This window comes from Enhydra lutris, unplaced genomic scaffold (assembly GCF_002288905.1).
Source record: "Enhydra lutris kenyoni isolate GAN:26980312 unplaced genomic scaffold, ASM228890v2 scaffoldscaffold77, whole genome shotgun sequence".
In the NCBI taxonomy this organism is placed as follows: domain Eukaryota; kingdom Metazoa; phylum Chordata; class Mammalia; order Carnivora; family Mustelidae; genus Enhydra; species Enhydra lutris.
Genome location: NW_019154161.1, coordinates 3,584,392 through 3,606,337, shown reverse-complemented (window position 1 = coordinate 3,606,337; position 21,946 = coordinate 3,584,392). Strand labels below are relative to the sequence as shown.

Below are 21,946 nucleotides of genomic sequence, written 5' to 3'. Positions count from 1 at the left end.
CTCTTCAAGTAAGCCCTTAAAAAGCCAAGAAAGGAAAGATAGCCATGCAACACAAAAGGAATAGACAGAAAACAAATACGAAAAGGGCTTCCCTAGGCTAAATCCTAACCAAGAATTATGTTAAATGCAAATGCCAAACACGTCATTTTAAGAGCAGAGGTTGTCAAAATGGGTTAAAAAAAACCCAAAGGCAACTGACCCAACTCTAGGCTGTCTTCCACAAACTCATGTCAAATACAAGGAAATAACTGGGCTCAAAGTCAGAGGATAGCATTACTTATGTCATGCAAACACTGGTCCAAAGGCAGCTGGGACGCATACAAAATGGCAGGGTCCAATGGCAGAACCCCAATGGCAGGCTCTGCCTATTTCTGTGACATACCTGCCAGGAGGGCCTCCCTCACAACCACTGGATGCTCCTCCTTTTCCCCCTCACTGCTTCTGTGGACACCATTCACCCATACTCCACCTCTGCGATCCACAGAGCTGTTCCATGAAGTTGTATGACCCAGAATGTGCCCGTTCCTGGTACCAGCCTGTATACCAGAGGCCAAAGTTCTCAGCCAAGGTTGGCATTTGCTTCCACTCCTGAGCTCTATTTCATCAAGGGACTTCATCATCCTAGTAGAAATAGCAACGGATAAAATGTTAAAGACACAGCCTATTAAAAACAAAACCAAAAACATTTGAACTTGTGAATGTCATGAACATCCTCAACAGGGAGTGTTTCGTAAGCCTTCCCGGCTTCTGTTCCGAGCAGGTAACAGCTCAGATGTAATGTTCACTGGAATTGCTTCTCACGTGACTCGGGAGACTTGGTCTCCCTGGGCCCTGTCAATCATAACCACACCTGGCCTTGCCTTCCTCTGCCCAGATTTCCAAGAAATGTGTCAATGAATGAAATGGGAATTTTTTTTAACTTGGCTTAAAAAATATTTACTATGAAATAAAAGGCTCAATCTCACAAAACAAACTGAGGGTTGCTGGGGGTGGGGGTAGGGATAGGGTGGCTGGGTTGTGGACATTGGGGAGGGTATGTGCTATGGTGAGTGCTGTGAAATGTGTAAGCCTGACGATTCACAGATCTGTACCCCTGGGGCAAATAATACATTAAATGTTAATTAAAAATAATTTTTAAAATATTTAGTATGAATATTCCTACTCTCTTGAGATACTGTTGAGGGGAAGATATGAGGATACAGAAATAGGTATCTGCCTAGTTACACATCAGTCCTCAGTAAAACCTGTGTGATGGCTGGGTGTCACCTGGACCACTTTTGTCTTAGACACTGAACTCAATGATCACACGTCTGTTTATCCACTTTCCTTCTTGTTTTTAAAGATTTATTTTATTTACTTATTTATTTGAGAGAGAGAGTGGGAAGAGGGGCAGAGGAAGACAATTTCATACAGACTCACCACTTAGTGTGGAGCTGAGAGCAGAGCTCACTCTCACGACCCCGAGATCACGAACTGAGCTGAAATCAAGAGTCAGACACTTAAATGATTGAGCCACCCAAGCACCCCTGTTTATCCATTTTTAGTGCAGAACACGGGATTCTCTCTTTCTGAGTATCGGCCTGAGTCACTGCTATAAACTCTGCTGGCTGAGGTAGGACATCAGGTAAGGATCTCTTTGCTGAAGGCTTCTGAAGAGTATCTCCAGGGCCTGGGGTCCTTTCTTTTCCACCATCCTCAGCAGGGTCTCATTCTTCCTCTGCTGTGTTGGAAACTGCTGCACCAGCTCCTTCTCTTCTTCGGTGAAGACCTCACTGTCCTGAAGATCATCTAGTACTCCATTCAGGTCCCCCAGCCTGGCTTGCAGGTGCTGGTGGTTCTCCTTCATAAACGTCTCAACTGCACACAAGAAACAGTTGCAGACTCAGAAAGGGATAACTCACTTATGGGGTTCAAGATGTATGCTCAGTGTAATCACACAAACACACACACACACACACACACACATTATATATATATATATATATATATATATATATATATATATATATTTTTTTTTTTTTTTTTAATTTAAGTAGGCTCCAGGCCCAGCATGGAGCCCCAGATGGGGCCTGAACTCGTGACCTTGAGTCAAGAGCTGAACTGAGATCAAGAGTCACACACTTAACCAGCTGAGTCACCCAGCCACTGATTAAAGGCATAATTCTATGTGGAGATATTGCTCATTCTCTTTTGCATGTTGCCCAGATCTTACACACACATCCTCAGGATTTCTAGTCCATTCCCAGGGGTGTATGAATCTAGGGAAACTCAAAGATCCCTCTTCTTCAATTCCATTCCCTCTTCTCCAAGCTTTGAGCACCTCTCCTTCTTTACTTTCTGGTTTTCACTGGAACCCTACAGAAGGCCTATCTTTTTCCACATTCATCTATTCATCCTTCTAACATATTTCAAGTTCACACATTGGTACACATGATGCCAGACGTCAAGGTGCAGTAGACTAGCTCCCCACCCTCAACGGTCTTCTGATAAACTGTGTAGAAAGAGATTTAACGGGTGAAGTACAACACAGAGGGGACAGGGATTACTGGAGAGAAGAAGGTATTTTGCATCATGCCAACTCAGGGTTCACACTGGTGACCATACGTCATACCTGTGTGACCTTGGCTAAAACATATCGCTTTCGAATTCCCCAGTTTCTTCATTAAAGGCATGATGTCTTTTTTTTTTCTTTCTGAGAAAGAGAGAGAGGGAGCACCAGTAGGGAGAAAAAGGCAGAGGGAGAAAATCTTAAGCAGGCTCCACATCCAGTGTGGATCTGGACAGAGGGCTCGATCTCACAAACCTGAGATCATGATCTGAGCCGAGATTAAGAGTTGGACCTTTAATCAACTCAGCCACCCAGGCACCCAAATGGGTGATTGGTTCCTATATATAACTCATGCCTCTAGAACTTCTGTTCTTTAACACCGTGGTGAAGATCATTCGTGTCCAGTCATCACAATTATAACCAAACACCTTCATTGAATGATGTGATTTCTGTGAAGTCTTGGTGCTTCTCCTGAAAAATCACTGGAAGGGTCCGTTCAGTGGCTCCTCAATTTGAATGAATGAAGTTCCTCTCACAGAAAGATGCTCAACTTAACCTATTCTTGCTGCCTCATTTGTTTAGCAATTTCTATTCCATCTCCTTAATTGGACATAAATTTCACTTTTTCCTCTCTCCAGGATACATTCTGAAACTTTTTCAACTCCCTCAAGGTTAAATCTGAGCTTCCCATTTTAACCTCTCTTAAATCCCTCTAATTTTCCTTTGGAACGTGTATCACAACTGTATTTCGATAAGCACTGGGAAATCAGCTTCATTGTTTTCACCTGCTGGAATAGAAACCCCATGAGTGTGGGGGGTGTGTCTGTCTCAGGCTACGTTCCATACAGGACTGCTACCACTGCCATGTTCACTCTGATGCTCCTCGGGCTTCTCTGCAGAAGCCAGCCAAAGTGCATTGACAGGACTAGACAGAAGTGGTCAGCATAATGCACACCTATACGTACCCTGAATATTTGCCACGCAACAGGAATTCAACAAGCTGCATTTGTCACCATGATCATTTTTTTTAAAAGATTTTATTTATTTATTTGACAGACAGAGATCACAAGTAGGCAGAGAAGCAGGCAGAGAGAGAGGAGGAAGCAGGCTCCCTGCTGAGCAGAGAGCCCAATATGGGGCTTGATCCCAGGACCCTGGGATCATGACCTGAGCCGAAAGCAGAGGCTTTAACCCACTGAGCCACCCAGGTGCCCCTCCATGATCATTTTTATCACCATAATTCCATAGGAGAAAAATGCAACCATAGCCCTTGGCTCAGAAAAGAGGGGATGACTAGACTTTCAAGCAAAGTCTTCACAGAAGAGTTAGTATCAGAGGAGGATTTCGAGGAGTAGGATTCTGGTATTAAATACAAGATGCCACCAGGCCAAATGGCAAAGAGGGGGAGAGAGATGTCAGGCTTCACAGTGCATGCTGGCCAGAATGAAGATCTGACTCAAGATGTGGGCTGGCAGCAGCTTCTGAAGGGTGTTCTAGAGAGAGCAAATGAGGGTGGGTTTCATCCTTCTGACACCAGGTGGCAGATAGCTCTAGCTCAAGAGCTTGTAGAAGAGGAAGGGTAGAGACGTCTTCTTGGTGCTACACACTCACCACCTACATAAACCCTTTCAATTTCCTTCGTGAAATCATGTTTACCTCATTCTTAACTGTATCTGTGGTTGGGTTTGAACCCAGCTGCAACTCCAGGTGTGGGGTCTGATTTTCTGTAGCTCATCTGCCTCTCGGGGCCCCCTGACCATAACACCAACTGGCCAGGAAGTGGGTTTGTGCCATTTCAAGCCAGTGTGACACCTGAGGAGTAAGAGGGATCAGGGGATGTTCCCTTTCTCCTCGAGGATGATCTGTTTTGGGACAGGAGGCCTGTCACTTTTACTGTGTGGAGACTGACCACGCTGACAATGAGGTCATAATGCAGTCCTCTGAATCTTGACTCTTATTATATCTTATTTATTTATTTTTAAAAGTTATTATTATTATTATTATTATTATTACAGGATCTCTACTCCCAAGGTGGGGCTTGAACTCACAACCACCCAAGATCAAGAATCACATGTTCTTCTGACTGAGCCAGCCAGGTGCCCCTTGACTCCGTACTTTGCATAATTTCTTTCTCTGCTACCTATCCCCTCCAGTAACTTTAACCAATTCCCAGCTAATCCCTGTTTTCAGTTTTCACAACAGCCTCCTAACCCGGCTCCCACTTCCTGTCCAATCCCCACCCACAGCCATCCACACTGTTCAGAACAGTGAGTGCATTGCCACCCACCTTTCCTAAGTCCCCCTTTGCCTTCAGCCTAAGGACCGAAAGAGTTCAGCCATCACCCTTCTGCTTTCAACTTCTGTTTCTTGCCTGCTTCTGGTCTCATGTGTCCTCCGTCCCTCTAGAGTTTCATCTCCAGCCATATCGAACTACTTTCACTGAGAGTTCCTCAGATACAAGATATTTTCCCCAATAAGACATGGTTGCATGCTCAGAGTCTGCATATTAAACCCTCCCATGAATTCTCTCAAGTGGCTCAGACTCCTTCTGTGTGTCTGACAGCACTCATTCTCTGTAACTGAAGAGAAGGTAGGATCCCTCATTGAGCCACCTCACACCCCTCAAAACCTCCTGACGTTTGGTGTAGACACTGCACTCACCTGAGAAGGGAGAATGGGGTGATGTAGCGCAACACTGGAGCTCCACTAGGAAAGAAGGAAAAGTTGGAAAATGAACTATTTACCTTATTTAGTGATTCTTTTTTTTAATTATTGTTGTTGTTTCTTGTAATCTCTACACCCAACATGGTGCTCAGACTCCCAACTCTGAGATCAAGAGGCACAGGCTCTTCTGACTGAGCCAGCCAGGTGACCCTGCAGTTTCTCTAGTATTCGATGCAATGCACTAAAATAATTCGATTCCATTTCCTGGATTAAGGATCCCATTGGAACGTTGATATACCTAACGGAACCCAATTAAGTAGAAGGTCACTCACTGCCCACCAACGAAATGCATCAGAGGAAGAAACAGTTTTTCCAATATTCAATTTCTATTTCTAAGCCAATATGTGAGGAAATGTGAAAGCTATGATAACATTATCATACTATTCTACATAAATCATCCTCCAGGCAAATGTATTTTAGACACGAAATACCATCATGAAGTGAGTACATTTTGACAATAAGTGATGCTATTCTTTTAACCCTATAATACTGGGATTGTGATAGTGCAAAATTTATACGTTGAACACACATATAAGTTGGTGGGAGATTTGCCGATTGGAGCCACCATTTGGGAAAGTCACTAGAGTCTGTTTACCATGAAGCCTTCCACATGGTCTTACATGTTCTTCCTAAAAGCCCTGTTGTTCTTTCAAGTTCTGATCAATTCTGTGTCCTTCCTTCAGCAGCTGATTAGTCTCTATGTATGAAAAAAACAACTATAAAATTGCCCAGAACATAAAATTAAATTGACTTTCTGTTCCTTCTGATTCTTATAATTAGCATTTCCTGTTCACTGCCTCCTACGTATGAGAGGGTCCAATTCTCCACAGCAACAGCCATCCGCATCCCAGGCAAACTTGACCAGTGTCTACACTTTTGTTTCAACTCAACATTGACTCTAAGCTGGCAGTAGATTTATTTTCTTCTCTGCGATGGAGCATAAACAGACCTTCTCCTCTGACACACTTCACTACAATGCAGAAAAGAGGTGCATAATTTGTTTTCATCCCCCCAAATTTAAACCTCATATTTTTACCTACCTGGCTTCACCAAAGTGCGCTAGACTGAAGTCTTGCATGTTTGTTCGGTAACTTCAAAGGTGATTGGTTCCTCCATCTTCCCGGCAAAGACTTTAGAGAATGACTGGGGTTCTCCAAGACTCCTGTAGGATAATTTCAACTCCTAGAAGAAGCACAGCAGTTGACTTAAAGTATCAGGGGGTTGATGTGGGGGTAGAAAGGCCTGTTTGCCTGCAGTGAACTGGTCACTGAAATATTAGCCATTTCCTATACAGTCTCGTGGCTGGTTGAGGGAAAAACAAAAGGAGAATGGTCAACAATCTTTTAAATTTACAATTTTAGGAATTAGTATTATTCCATGGAAGGAAAAGTAGCCCAGCTCCTATCAGGATATGGCTTGGAGAATAATCACCTGAGCTACTAACCCTCCTCTGGTCTTCCTTTTTTTATTTTTTTTTTATTTTTTTAAAATTTTTTTTAAAGATTTTTTATTTATTCATTCGACAGAGAGAGATCACAAGTAGGCAGAGAGGCAGACAGAGAGATAGAGAGGAGGAAGCAGGCTCCCCACCAAGGAGAGAGCCCGATGCGGGGCTCGATCCCAGGACCCTGGGATCATGACCTGAGCCGAAGGCAGAGGCTTCAACCCTCTGAGCCACCCAGGCGCCCCTGGTCTTCCTTTTTTTTTAAAAAAAGGACAAAATATTTTGAAACCCAAGTGAAATTCAAGTTACATTCAAATTCTACTGACCTCGGGCATTATTTCCAGGTGAGCTGAACCGGACACAATATAACGGGAACCAAAATTCAGGGGGTCCATGGGGGGTGAGGTCTGCAGACGCACACCATGAAACTTAGTTTCTTCTTCATCTATTGCCCGAGGAAGAAGCAGCAAAAGCAAATCAGGGAGCAAAGCTAAAAGTAAACATATGCCTCTGGACATGAGGGATTTTATTTTTTTAAGATTTTATTTTTAAGTAATCTCTGTACACAATGTGGGGAGCAAACTCACAACTCTGAGATCCAGAGCTGCATGTTCCTCCAGCTGCCCCAGCTTAGTGCACGAGAGACGTGTATTAATAAAATTTTCCTGCTGGTTATCTCAGAGCTGGGGATTTCTTTCATTTTTGTTTGTTTGTTTGTTTGTTTGTTTGTTTTTTCCTTGGCGGGGCAGAATGGGCAGAGGAAGATGGAGAGAGTGTCTTCAGCAGGCTCCAAACTCAGCACAGAGCCCAACTCTGGGCTCCATCTCAAGATCCCGAAATCATGACCTGAGCCAAAATCAAAGGTCACACACTTAACCAACTGCGCTACCAATCGCTCCCCCCTCACCAAGGATTTCTTTTTATTACAAATCTCTGTAGAGTTTGGTGTTTCTTTGTATAATGTGGCAGGGATAGCCTGAGTGTTCCTCAAATCCGGGGACAAAGAGGCTTCCTCCTTGTGCCTCGGCAGAGGACCATTGCTGTCCGCAGCTGTATCTATGAGGGACGAGGGTAGAGACGACTTCCCTCCATCGCGAGGCTCCTGCTCCATGAGGTGACAGCCGCCTGCCCACCAGCAAGCAACACAGCAGTGACGTCACCCCAGAGAGACCCAGAAGCAGAACAGAAGAGATCTCAGAGCTCTCTGAGGATCCACCCACGATACAGAACAGAACTCAAACAACAAAATAATAATAACATTCGACGAGTCTCAGCTACAGCTCAATACACACTTTCTGGAATTAACAAGCAAGAATTGTTGTCAAAAACAATTACAGAAGATGCTCTCATCATCACCAATTGGTAAATACTCTTGGTGGGTAGCGATCAGGTCGGGGCAGGAAGGGGAAAGTAGCTGGTGATGTCCACTTCTCCGTCTGGGTGCCGCACACATGGTGTGTTCACTGCCAAAACTAGGGAGCGATCCATTTATCTGCGTATTTGATTCATGTTAAAAGAAATCCATCGATCCATTTAAAGGAAGGGTATCCAATGCTGAAACATGAGTTTCATGTGAGCATAAACGGTTCTCAGTCGGTTAAGCGTCTACCTTCAGCTCAGATCATGATCCCAGGGTCCTGGATGGAGTCCTCCATCCACCTCCTTGCTCAGCAGGGAGCCAGCTTCTCCCTCTGCCTGACACTCCCCCTTCTTGTGCTCTCTCTATCTCTCTCAGTCTATATTTCTCTCTCACTTTCTCTCTCCTGCAAATAAAATTTTAAGGAAGAAGAAAGAAAGAAAGAAAGAAAGAAAGAAAGAAAGAAAGAAAGAAAGAAAATAAAAGAAACAGAAGCACAAGGTCCAAGGTTGTAAGTGGATGGGTAATTCTTACTTCTCCAAATCTGCCAACCTTACCTTCGTTAGCAAAGAGTCACTGGAGATAAGGTACAGGTGAAATTTAGTATCTTCAGGGTAGAAGTGATAATAGAGCAGTGTCGTGGAAGTGATGGGGACTGAAACACGAGCCCCACTAGCCAATCTCAGCAGGATTCCCATCAGAGAGAAGCTGGGGTTTTCCAGGACAGCATAGAAAGGCTCTACTCGGGCTGGTGGCTCTAGGACTATCCCTTCATCCTTAAAATGGGCAACGTAGAACCAAGACATATCGACTTCATTTGCTGTAGGACAATGACAAATGTCATCAGACAAGTTCCCCACCAGCCCCACAGCCCCCTCTCCCCTCCTTACCTGACAGGGAGATGATGTGAGGGAGGTGGATTTCAGCAATGACCCCCTCGGGCTCCACGGAGATATCAAACAGTGGGCCTGCCACCATCCACTGTTCCTCGTGCTGTAACTTCAGGTCCAGATTCTGACTCCAAGAATCGAATGCTATCCTCACGGTCCCCGCTGCTGTTACCAAGAATCCAAGGCGTGTCACTGGCCACAGATAGAAGCCAGCCATGGGGAAGTGGACGCTGAAAGGAGACAGAGTGATAGTCATGCTGGGAGAAGACCAGGACTTTGATTTTTCTTTTTTAGATTTTATTTATGTATTTCAGAGAGAGTGAGTGAGAGAGCAGGAGCTGGGGGAGCAGCAGAGGGAGAGGGAGAAGCTGAGCAGGGAGCCTGAACTAGGGCTCGACCCAGGACCTCGCGATCATGACCTTAGCCAAAGACGGACCATAATCGACCGAGCCACCCAGGCTCCCTGGGTCTTTGATTAAAGAACAAAAGTGCAGAGGGATGTGGTGTTTGTGGTGGAGCAAAGTTCAAGACTCTTCTGTGGCTTTCACCACATTAGAAAACTCTGGCGAATTAATGACGCTCTGAGGTCCCCACTTTCTCTGTATTCTACATGTGTTGAAATTAAAAACACCAACTCAGTGCATAGGATCAGAGAATCCTGACAAAATTTCCAATGTTGAAGGGGTGAATCACATACCTTATCATGTAGGTGTGTACGTGTAAGTATCACACAGCACATACTTCCTTTATGGGAGAATTGTATTGAAACAACCACATCTTCAATTCTTACCTGTATCTGTTTGCACTCTCATCAATCAACTCAATATCCACGTTTCCTTCAGGTCCCAGAAACTGATAACTATGATAAGCTGGTCCAACCCCAGAAAAGAGTTTAGGAGCCTTGAGGGGCACTAGTGTCTCCTCTTCCAAGCAAGTCTCTTCTGAAAAATACACATTGTACGTGTCAGATTGGATTTGTTGGAAAAGGCCTAAAGGCGTTCTGGATTTTGAATTGCACATGTGCTGTTGGGAATCCAGATATCAGAGAGAAGAGTATGGAGGGAGAACAAGGGACTTTGGTCTTAGAATCCAGACAAAGAAAGGCCCAAGAATGTCTTGGTCACTACTGAAACTGAACCCCCAAATTTAAGAAGGAAGTGAGGCTGGATGGCTTTGTTGGGGGGCAGTATTCACCTAGGGCAGGAACCATGGCAACTAAATTTCTACATGGTCCCAAGCAGCAGCTAACACCTGATGCTGGGGGAACGCAAGTCCATAAAAGGAGCAAGCATGAAAGCTTAAGAAGGAAAGTCACATCTGTTCACCCTAGTGTTCACCGCCATCCAACCCAAGGCACCGCAGATCATCCTCTGGTTCCCCCAGCATTTCCACCATCCAACTGGGAGAGCCTTCCCATCAGCACTTAGAGACCCTCTACGCATGGGCTCCCGGATACCAATCTCTCCGCTCAGACTCTGGGTGAGGATGATTTGCATAGAACAAATATCTGTACTCTGGATGATAGAAGTCTCTGAAATACTGTGCTCAGAGAAAATTGGTTTATCAAGAATTACATATGATGGAATCTCGTTTGGCAGAGAGTAGGGATTTTGGATAGGAAAAAGGAAAAGTCTCTGACAGTTACCTAACCACTCTAAGCCTTTTTTTCTCCCATGTCAGATAGACTAATGCTACCCGCACCTTATAGAACTGCTCTGAATCTTGGCACTAGCTGTGTGGCACCTCCAGAAAATAGCACACGGTGTCAACCTGTTCATGTGAACACAGATGAGCTTCCCTCAACCTCGTGGCTGGTAAGCACAGGAGCTGAGCTGAGCACCAGGACACAGCCAACACCAGCGCCCTGCTCTCCAGAATCTCAGGTGGCTTTCAAACTACTTCACATCAAGTGGGACACTTTCCAACCATGAGCACTTAGAAGTGGAGTGTGTAATGACAGGATCTAGGACAGTCAAGTCGGGTAAATTTTTCCAACCCAGTGAGCATCGGGCTGGTATAGTGCTGAATTTGAAGACGGAGCATGTAAGAAAGTCCTAATGCTGAAATGAGGTCATAAGAAAGAACTCTTAATCCAATAGGATTGGTGTCCTAGTGTCCTTATATGAAGAAGAAGAGACACTAGATCTCTCTCTCTCTCTCTCTCTCTCTCTCCACAGAGGAAAGGCCATGTAAGGACCCAGAGAGAAGGTGACCATCTACAAGCCAGAACAAAAGCCTTCATCAGAGACCAAATCTCCCAGCACCTTGATCTGAGACTTCTGGCCTCCAGAATGATGAGAAAATTAACTTCTTTTGTTTAAGTCCCTTCATCTGGGGTATCTTGTTATGGCAGCCCTAGGATACTCATACAGTAGGAATGTCTCCCAGCCCAAACCCTGTCAGAGTACAAATGTCACAAAGGATCAAGACCCTTAAGCACACATTGCTTATATTTTGAAGTCTTAGCATGGATTAGGGTAAAAGAAAACAAGCCCCTTTTAATTAACCCAAACACAATCCAATGCTGTCACACCTCATCTGGAAGATTTCTCTCCTCTAAGTTTGCTTTATTTGTCTTGACATAGAGTCTAGATGATGCACTCATAGAGTTCCCTTGGATAACAAAAAGGGAATATGTAAAATGCCCCTAATAGAGTGTTTAGAATATGGAATCTATTCCAGACATTTTATCCATGATGACAAGTACTTCGTATTCCCATTTAAGTTGTAGGAAGGATGGTGTTACAGCTAATAAAAAAAAATTGCTTTTGATTGTTACCACCCCAAAGGCTTCAAACTGTCTTCTCCCCATTAAAACACAGGACATTTCCATCAGCCCACTACACAACCTGGCTTCATCTCTATATTAGACAATTACCTGATTCTTGTGTCTGTGAAGATTCCTGGTCTTCTGATTTGCTACTGCCTGGGACCCTTGCGTTTCAAAAATAAAGAAAATATTAGAAATCAGTTCAGAACAGATGACTGACTGGCTCAGTCATTGGAACATGTGGCTCTTGATCTTGGGGTCATGAGTTTGAGCCCCATTTTGGGTGTGGAAATTACTTAAAAATAACATCTCAAAAAAGTAATCAGTTCACCAAAGTAAATAAATAAATAAGTAAAGGGGATGTGATTACAAGCTAGAGGCCACTAGCCAGGAAGGGCCATTTAAACTTTCAATTACCTTCTTTGCAATGAGGTTACCACCAGAGCACGGGTGTCATAAAAACCACAACTCCACCTAAACCAAAATGGGAAAGGAAAGGATTCACATCAACATCGTCATCATTGGACACGTAGATTCAGGTAAGTCTATCGCTACTGGTCATCTGATCTATAAATGTGATGGAATCGACAAAAGAACTATCGAAAATTTTAAGAAGGAGGCTGCTGAGATGGGAAAGGGCTCCTTCAAGTATGTCTGGTTCTGAAAACTGAAAGCCGAACATGAACATGGTATCACCATTGATATCTCCCTGTGGAAATTCAAGACCAGCAAGTATTATGTGACCACCGTTGATGCTCCAGGACACAGAGACTTTGTCAAAAATGTGATTACAGGCACATCTCAGGCTGACTGTGCTGTCTTGATTGGTGCTGGTGGTGTTGGTGAATTTGAAGCAGGTATTTCCAGGAATGGGCAGACCCATGAGCATGGCTTAAACATCCTTAAACATAACACCTTCTGGCTTAAACACTGGGTGTAAAACAACTAATTGTTGGTGTTAACAAGATGGATTCCACTGAGCTACTCTACAGCCAGAAGAGATACGAGGAAATCATTAAGGAAGTCAGCAACTACATTAAGAAAATTGGCTACAACCCCAACACAGTAGCATTTGCACCAGTTTCTGGTTGGAATAGCGACAACATGCTGGAGCCAAGTGCTAACGTGCCTTGGTTCAAGGGATGGAAAGTCACCCATAAAGACGGGAACGCCAGTGGAAGCACGCTGCCTGAAGCTCTGGATTACATTCTGCCACCAACTCATCGAACTGACAAGCCCTTGCATCTGCCCCTCCAGGACGTCTATAAAGTTGGTGGTATTGGTACTGTGCCTGTGGGCCAAACGGTGACTGGTGTTCTTAAACCTGGCATGGTGGCCACCTTTGCTCCAGTCAATGTTACAACTAAAGTCAAGTCTGTTGAAATGCATCATGAAGCTTTGAGTGAGGCTCAAAGCCTCCTTCCTGGGGACAATGTGGGCTTCAATGTCAAGAATGTATCTGTCAAAGATGTTCATCGTGGCGAAGTGGCAGGTGACAGCAAAAATGACCCACCCATGGAAGCAGCTGGCTTCATGGCTCAGGTGATTATCCTGAACCATCCAGGCCCATCCGTGCTGGATATGCACCTGTGCTGGATTGTCACACAGCTCACACTGCTTGCAAGTTTGCTGAGCTGAAGGAGAAGATAGATAGATAGATAGATAGATATTCTAGATAGATAGATAGATCTAGATCGTCATTCTGGAAAAAGGCTGGAAGATGGTCCCAAGTTCTTGAAATCTGGTGACGCTGCCATTGTTGATATGGTTCTTGGCAAACCTATGCAGGTTGAGAGCTTCCCTGACTATCGTCCTCTGGGCTGTTTTGCTGTTCATGATGAGACCAATGGTTGTTGTGAGTGTCGTCAAAGCAGTGGACAAGAAGGCAGCTGGAGCGGGCAAGGTCACCAAGTCTGCCCAGAAAGCTCAGAAAGTTAAATGAAGGGGCGTCTGGGTGACCCAGGTGTTAAGCATCTGCCTTCGGCTCAGGTCATGATCCCAGAGTCCTGGGATCCAGCCCCGCATCAAGCTCCCTACTCTGCAGGAAGCCTGCTTCTCCCTCTCTGACTCCCCCTGCTTGTGTTCCCACTCTTGATGTGTCTCTCTTTGTCAAATAAACAAATAAAAATCTTTTTTAAAAAAGAAAGGTAGGGGCACCTGGGTGGCTCAGTGGGTTAAAGCCTCTGCCTTCAGCATGTTTAAATAAAACATTAAAAATAAATAAATAAATAAAAGAAAGCTAAATGAATATTATCTCCAATACCTGCCTCCCCCGTCTTAATCAGTGGTGGAAGAAATGTCTCAGAACTGTTTGTGTCAGTTGGCCATTTAAATTTAATAGTAAAAGACTGGTTAATGATAACAATGCATTGTAAAATCTTCAGAAGGAAAGGAGAATGTTTTGTGGACCATTTGTTTTTTTGTCTGTGTGGCAGTTGTAAGTTACTAGTGTTTTTTTTAAGATTTTATTTATTTATTTGACAGACAGAGATCACAAGTAGGCAGAGAGGCAGGCAGAGAGAAAGGGGGAAGCAGGAACCCCACTGAGCAGGGAGCCCGATGCAGGGCTCGATCCCAGGACCCTGAGATCATAACCTGAGCCAAAGGTGGCAGTGTAACCCACTGAGCCACCCAGGCACCCTAAATATGTATTATTTTTAAACCCTCTTTCCTTTTGGCCATACCAAGACAGAACTTCAGGAGGGATGTGCAGTGTTGGCTCTCCTGTTAATGGTTCTTCAGATTCTGAGGAAGGACAAGTCTGGGAGCTGTTGTTTGACGTCTTAAAAGTACTGCTTAGAGATTCTTCACAATATCCACTGGAAAACAGAAGGGAAGTTGTGTTAGGAATACAGCGTGGTCGCAGTCTGGTGACAGGACAGTCTCTGTAGCATGACTTCATGTTCATTAAAAGCCCTAGACCCCATGCTTTGTCTTTAGGGAAACCTTCTCTCAAGCCCCATGACTCCACCTCACCCTCATTATAATGGATTCAGTTGTGTCTCTGTGTCCCACTCCACATTGCTCTCTCCATCCCGGGGAAGCAGAACTCAGTCGATTCTCAACACCTAGGACCTGCTGTAAGATATTGTTTCCTAATAGGCTATTGACCTAGAAGACCTTGTTGAGAATTTTTGGGAAAAGAGAAGATTCCTAGCTTATATTCTGCCCTCATCCTTCATTGGTTCCCAAGAAAATGGGACCCTACTGTGATTGAAATTCCAGGGAATCAGTGACATTGTGTATGTGCTATAAGGACACACGTAGTACTAATGCTCTTCTCTGCCTCCCGCCTTCACGTGGTGAGGGACACATGAGGATGGTACGAGGGAAGGAAATGATGGATATCAGGCTTGTTTTCTTCTTCCACTGGGGATCCTAATCCAGAGATGCAACTGGAAAACCCTAAGCTAGGTGCTTTCTTCTTCATGCTTGAGAGCTGGTCTCTGGTCTCTCTTGGCTGGCTTGGATCAAGATTGGGGTTAGGAGCCAGAGATTGTCCTTTGGGCCAACAACTGCACTGTGTAACATGGTAGCTACTAGCCCCATGAACCTATTTAAATTTACTTTTTAAGTAATTAAATTCGGAAATCAGCTCCTCACTTGAACTAGCCCTATTGCAAGTGCCCAAACATGATAAATGGCCAGTTTCCATATTAAAATAAACCCAGACATGAAATATATCTCTCATGGCAAGAATTTTATTGATAACTCTGACCTTGATCACCTATTACAGTCCAGCTGACTAGACACAGGCATTGGGTATCTCCCATCAGCTCAACCAAACAAAGTGGGTCTTTGAGAAAGGGTGGGTAGACAAAGCAAGACTGAGGAATTCTTATGTTCATCAGCAGCATTTTCTAGCCCGACAAATATTACCTTGATCAAAATCTGTATCGGAGTGAATAGTACCGAGTCAAGTCAATTTCCTGATCCTGACAATGACTACTAATGTAAAAGGTATTACCAATAGGGGAAGCTGGGTTGAGTGTACATTTTTGTCACTTCTGTATTTTTTTGCTACTTCCCATGAGTCTTAAACTATCTCAAAATAAAAAGTTATAATAATGAAAAAGAAAAAGAAATATGCTGATTTTATGCAAATAATCTAAACGTCTTTGCTTTTCATGAATCTCTATGAGACAGAGGGACAAGAGACAGAGGAACAAGATACAAAGTCTTCCATTTTTCCCTACTGATTATATGTCCCTTACCTGTCAGAGGGTGGAGGGTGCAGGCTATGAAAAGGGAGCAGGGCCGTCCATCCTGGACTTGACTTGTAGTTGAGCTCTCGGGCCTGTTCCTCTGTGCTTCCAAAGCAGCAGCACCTGCACAGCCTGGGAAGACACAAGGGAGTTTTCATTTGATTGTGTGCAAGGAACTTGGTGGTGGAACGGTCTCTTCGCTGTGATGGAGAGGAAGTAGCACAAATTGGATGTTCCATCTTCAGAGAGGCATTCTCTGATGTCCGCCCCGGGATCCACTTACTTCGCAATGTTAACTCTTCCTCTGTCCCCACGCAGCAGACAGTGATGTCATCTCGGGGGGCATGCCTCACCGGACTCTCAGCCCTTCAAGTCCATCACATCTATATGTAATACCTGCGAAGACTGGCTACAGACCCGTACATAACTTGTATAACAATATCACATACTAGTAACATAGGGGGTGTGAGAAGTCCCTGACTCTCATGCCATCCTTCACTGGTCCTAAACAGGAGGGAACTTTTACAAAGTTGCATGACACTGGATGAACTATACTTCCCCTGAAGCAACAGCTCTTTATTTAGTGTGAGTTGGTCGTGACTACAGAGACCAAAGAGACAAGAATCCACAGTCTGGCAAAGCCATTTCCTAGAACTTACACTCGGGTCAAAATTATGGCTTCACTCTCTGGGTTAAGTATTAGTTTTCCAACTTTTAAATAAGGATATAACACAAATCCTTGTGGTGATTAATCTTAGAAGGGTAATATTACTTAGTACCCAAACTGGAAAACATTGTGTTCCCGGAGAAGGTAACTCACTCCAGTGATCCTCCTTATTCCCTGGCCTGTGGGGATTCTACACACGCCATAGTAGCTGAATCTTTGGTCCAATTCATTTATTGCAAGTTCTAAGACAACGCAAAAACGTGCATGAATTGGTCACAGATGAGATATGAGCCTCTGAAAGCATGTTGATGGGGAGGAGCAGAAGCACTCATGGATGGAGCTTAGTGGGCTTGCCTAGTGCCATGGGGTGGTCAAAAGCATGGCCATGGCATGAGGAAAAGAGCTGGAGGAACATCCATAGACTTGCTTGTGCTCAGGTATGAAGTGTGGTCAGAGTCAAGGTAATATTACCCCACGACGGAGAGAAGAAGTCTAAGTAATACATCTAGGTGCCCAGGAAGGTGTTTCCCTTCTGGAATGATGAGATTGTGTGAGTAAGTAAAACTGTAAGCAGAGCCTTTATTTAAAGGAAAAATAATAATAGTAATAAAGGCCACAGAACTCAGAATTTTCTGCAGCAATAATGAGATACAGAGGAATCAAAGCCATCAAGAGCCTTTAAAGGGTAGATACGTACCTTCTCCATATCAGACAGCATCTCCGGGATCTGTCAGAGGACATCTCCTGGATCTCTTCTTAAATGTATCTTTTCCCATTTATCAGCTGGCCTGTTTATCTCCCTGCTACATTAACCCTGTGAAAAGAAAATAAAATTGTATCCAAGTAAGTTGGAAGAACTTGCAGATAAATGTTAGCCATTATATCTCCACATGATAACCAAAATTGTTTATTGTCCATTCAATAGAAATACATCAGTTGAAGTGTTTCCAGTAATGCTAGGCACTTGGAAGAGAGACCCAGAAAATATTATGAAGTTGAAAACATGTTTTATTTTATTTTATATAAAACTCTGTATGTGCAAATACAAGAGATACAGAAACAACTCCCAGATCAGAGACGTGGTATCACCAAGATGGCGCTGGAGGAGACCCAGACTCCGTCTCCCTGATGAAAATCACAAATACGCAGCTATCCACAAACAAAACCAGCTCTGGGAGACATCTGGAATCCACAGAAGAATTTGCAGCAACACAGTGGGACAAAAAACTGGAGGAAAAAGCCACATAAAATGGGAAGGAAGAAGAGTTTCATTTTGCACACACCACCTTGCAACTTTGTTATGGAGAGGGCTTTGTTCCAAAAACCTCACGAACCAACCTCTGCTAGCTTCAGACTTGTCCTCTGCAGCCCCCACACCTCTCTCAGCCTTCAGAGAATGGAGAGTCAGGGCCTTGCTCTGGATGGGGCTTTGGCTCAAGGGAATGTTGGGGCTGCTTTGATCTTCCATCCAGCCCATTAAACTTTCTCCACATCAGCAATAAGGGTGTTTCTCTTTCTTATTGTCCATATGTTCCCCAGAATAGCACTTTTCATTTCCTTAAAGAACTTTCCATTGAATAAACAACTTAGATAACCGGATCAGGAGGTCTGGCTTTGGGCTATGTCAGCTTTCTTCATGCCTTCCCCAGTATCATCACTTCTAGCTTTCAATTTAAAGTAAAAGACGTAAGCGACTCTTCCTTTCACTTGAACAGAGAGGCCATTGTTGGAGTATTAAGGAGCCCAATTTCGACATTGTTGTGTCTCAAACACTAGAGAGGCCCAAGGGGAGGGAGAGAGATGAGGAGAGGCAGGCCAGTGGGGCAGTTAGGACACACACAACACGGTCACAACATGACCATTAAGTTCATGGTCTTTTAAGGGCAAGGTTCATTACAACAGCAATGTTGCAGGATTGCAGGGTTTCCCAGAGTCAAAGAATGACGCTCGTGGACCCAAAGGGGTGAAGTGAAGGAAAAGTTCATTAAGTGAGAAGGTGAGAACAGAAAGAGAAGGAAAAGCTCTCTAGAGTGAGAGACCCAAAGGGTTGCCACCCAGGGTTTTTAGGGCAGGTTTTTTGTTGAAAACTTGACTAGGAAGTTTGTGGCCTTTTTGGTTAAGTTCACCTGGCACCTGGGAAGAATCATTTCCAGTCCTGCTGGGTAAACATTCTGTTTTGCTTATTTTACGTGGTAGTCCTACCAGAAGTCCTGGGAATCCCACCAAAGAAGCAGCCAAAACTATTGTGTCAATTACTCTGAAGTTTACCTCAAGTTGTCTAGCTTAGGCAAACAACTTTTAAAGACAATCAGAACTAGATTTAGCATGTGTAAAAGTGGGTTATTGAAACATAATTTCCTCTGTAATAACCCTCATTTTTAGAGATAGCCAAATCAAGACCAATTTGTTGACAAAACAAGTCCAATTTTAACAAGCTTGTTTTAATTATTTAAATAAGTTCAGCAAGAAGAGCAATTGGCCATACAGAGCTTTTAAAATTTGCGTTGCTGGAAGTTTTTCCAAGGAATCTCTAGTTTGAAGTCTTAGTAGTCTCTCCAGGCCAGAAGCCAAGCCAAGCGCTTACCACCAGGCATGCTGGCAATACCTGCAGATTTGGATGGATTCTTCTTCATGATGTCCCCAAAGTATCCTGAGGTTCCTGCACCTGCCAGGAAGTGACATTCTTTACCCACCTGGGGAGGCTGCTGGGAACCTGTAAGCAAAGTATCAGGCCAACAGTTCCAAGAGGCTTTATGGCTCCACGTTTCATAAGTTGAACTCAGTTCCTTAAAGCTCTCTGGTCCTATCTGAGTCTGTGCATGTCTTTCTCAAATACAACATTCCAGTCAAAGCCTTGGCAAAATAACCCATGTTTCCAATGATGTCCTATTCCTAGGAGACCAGATTCTTATTGAACTTATGCAAATGACTATGATTGCCATGGAAGAAAGAGTACTTATTGAGACCTTTTGAATTTCAGAGGGTTCAAGTAGAGAGAAAAGTTAATTCCTTCAGTTTGTTGACAAATGCATACATTTCTGGAGTCATGGTTTTCTTAAGAGAAAGTTTTTTTAATTTGGAAGACTAAACATTAGAGAACCTGCAATGTTTTAAACAAGAGTCACAAAACTGTAATCATTTTCTTAGGTCATTTAGTCCCATGTTACTAATTCCTGTTCAGTTTTTTTTTTTAAGATTTTAGTTATTTGTTTGACACAGAAAGAGAGAGAGAGGAAGAGCACAAGCAGGGAGAGCATCGGGCAGAGGGGGAGAGAGAAGCAGACTCCCCACTGAGCAGGGAGCCCTGACCCAGGCCTCCATCCCAGGATTCTGGGATCATGACCCAAGATGAAAGCAGATTCTTAACCCACTGAGCCACCCAAGCACCCCCAGTTTATTTTTTTTAATATTTTATTATTTATTTGAGATAGAGAGAGCAATGATGGGGGAGGGGCAGAGGTGGAGTAAGAGGCAGGCTCCCCACTGAGCAAGGAGCCTATGAAAGTCTCCATCCCATAACCCTGGGATCATGGCCTGAGCCAGAGATAGACACTTAACCAACAGAGCCACCCAGGCGCCCTGGACATATAACATTTTTTTTATTAAAGATTTTATTTATTTGACAGAGATCACAAGTAGGCAGAGAGGCAGGCAGAGAGAGGAGGAAACAGGCTCCCTGCTGAGCAGAGAGCCCAATGTGGGGCTCAATCCCAGGACCCTGGAACCATGACCTGAGCCAAAGGCAGAGGCTTAACCCACTGAGCCACCCAGGCTCCAAAAGTTAGCTCCTTTAATATAGAAGTTATAACTAAGTAATCAAAGACCTGAAAAGAAAAAATAGAGAAACTGATTTTCCTGGACAGATAAAGAAAAAACAACTTTGTTTACATTTTCTCATCAAGAGTAGACCAATGATTTAGGAAAACTTCATCTTTTGAAGAGAGAGAAAGCAGAATTTCAATCTTCTCCCAGTGCACCTTTAAAATCCACTTATTTCAGGACATCTGGGTGGCTCAGCCTGCTTCTCCCTCTGCCTGCTGCTCCCCTTGCTCATGCTCTCTTTCCCTCTGACAAATAAATAAAATCTAAAAAAATAAAATAAAATAAAATAAAATCCATTCATTTCAATCTAACTACATCCTACTACATACGAATTTTTTTTTTCCGGGATGCCTGGGTGGCTCAGTAAGTTAAGTGTCTGCCTTCAGCTCAGATCATGATCCCAGGGTCTTGGCATCGAGTCCCACATTGAATCCCACATCAGGCTCCCTGCTGGGCAAAGAGCCTGCTTCTCCCCCTGCCTGCTGCTCCCCCTGCTCGTGCTCTCTCTGTGTCAAATAAATAAATAAAATCTTTAAAAACAAAACAAAACCATGAGCCCATTTGACCTTCGGTAAATCTTGGTAGAATAAAAGTTTCGCATTTAATGTTGAAAACTTTCAAGCTGTGTTTGTTTTAGTTAAACCAATACACTTACATTACTTAAAACACCAAATTATATTCCACCTGAATTCTTTTTTAGAAGCCCATCAGTTTATTTTGTCGATTTTTTTAAACAACATTTCCCTCAAAGTTACATTTTTCTAAGCTCTTCAAATATTCCCCACAATTTTTTAAAGACTTTATTTATTTGACAGAGAGAGAGAGATCACAAGTAGGCAGAGCAGCAGGCAGAGAGATAAGGGGAAGCAGGATCCCTGCTGAGCAGACGATGCGGGGCTCGATCCCAGGACCCTGAGATCATGACCCGAGCTGAAGGCAGAGGCTTAACCTACTGAGCCACCCAGGCGCCCCTATTTTGTCGATTTTTACCTGAGACGCTGGTGGGAAAATCTGAAGCGAACGGTGTCCTGAAGGCCAGCGGCACACATGATCGGACGGAAACAGGAAAAGGAGGGGGAAGGAGGCAGAAGGCGCAGAGTGCTGCCAGAAGGCAGAAAAAGAAGGTTTCCGGTCCTAAAACCTGTCAGCCCAGACAGATGAGCAGATGCAGAATTGTGGACATTCGTTTCTCCTCCAAAGTGGAATCAGGAGTCCGTGTCAGGCCAGAGAAAACAGGAAATGGCCCAAAACAGAGGGAGTTTCAGCAGCTGCTTGGGAGTGTTCCGTAAAGCCCTAAGCTAGACTAACCAGGGGCAGTGGGTTCCAGTGGGAGTCACTGCGCTGGAAACAAGGGTGAAGCCAGTGTAGATATTAAGAGGAACAATGAGAGAGAGAGAGAGAGAGAGAGAGAGAGAGAGAGAGAGAGTCGGTGTCCCCTTCGCTCGGGCGGGCCTGGGTTTATTCTGAGGAGGTCTACTTGGCTCACGATCACCAGCATGTCAGGAGGGAGTTTATTGGT

General features: G+C 44.0%; 1 protein-coding gene and 1 pseudogene across 1 annotated transcript; one reads left to right on the top strand and one right to left on the bottom strand.

The window, feature by feature from the left end:
- Positions 1–1,386: 1,386 nt before the first annotated feature.
- LOC111160820 (caspase recruitment domain-containing protein 8-like) lies at positions 1,387–21,623 on the bottom strand. The gene is given in 14 exon segments (XM_022524177.1): positions 1,387–1,857; positions 5,210–5,254; positions 6,313–6,454; positions 7,043–7,169; positions 8,632–8,893; positions 8,964–9,193; positions 9,754–9,904; positions 11,842–11,897; positions 12,151–12,207; positions 14,418–14,552; positions 15,948–16,070; positions 17,303–17,363; positions 17,366–17,419; positions 21,418–21,623. Coding segments are annotated over 13 exon segments (1,671 nt in total). The 5' UTR covers positions 17,382–17,419; positions 21,418–21,623; the 3' UTR covers positions 1,387–1,591.
- On the top strand, positions 12,218–13,675 carry LOC111160822 (annotated as a pseudogene).
- Positions 21,624–21,946: the final 323 nt, after the last annotated feature.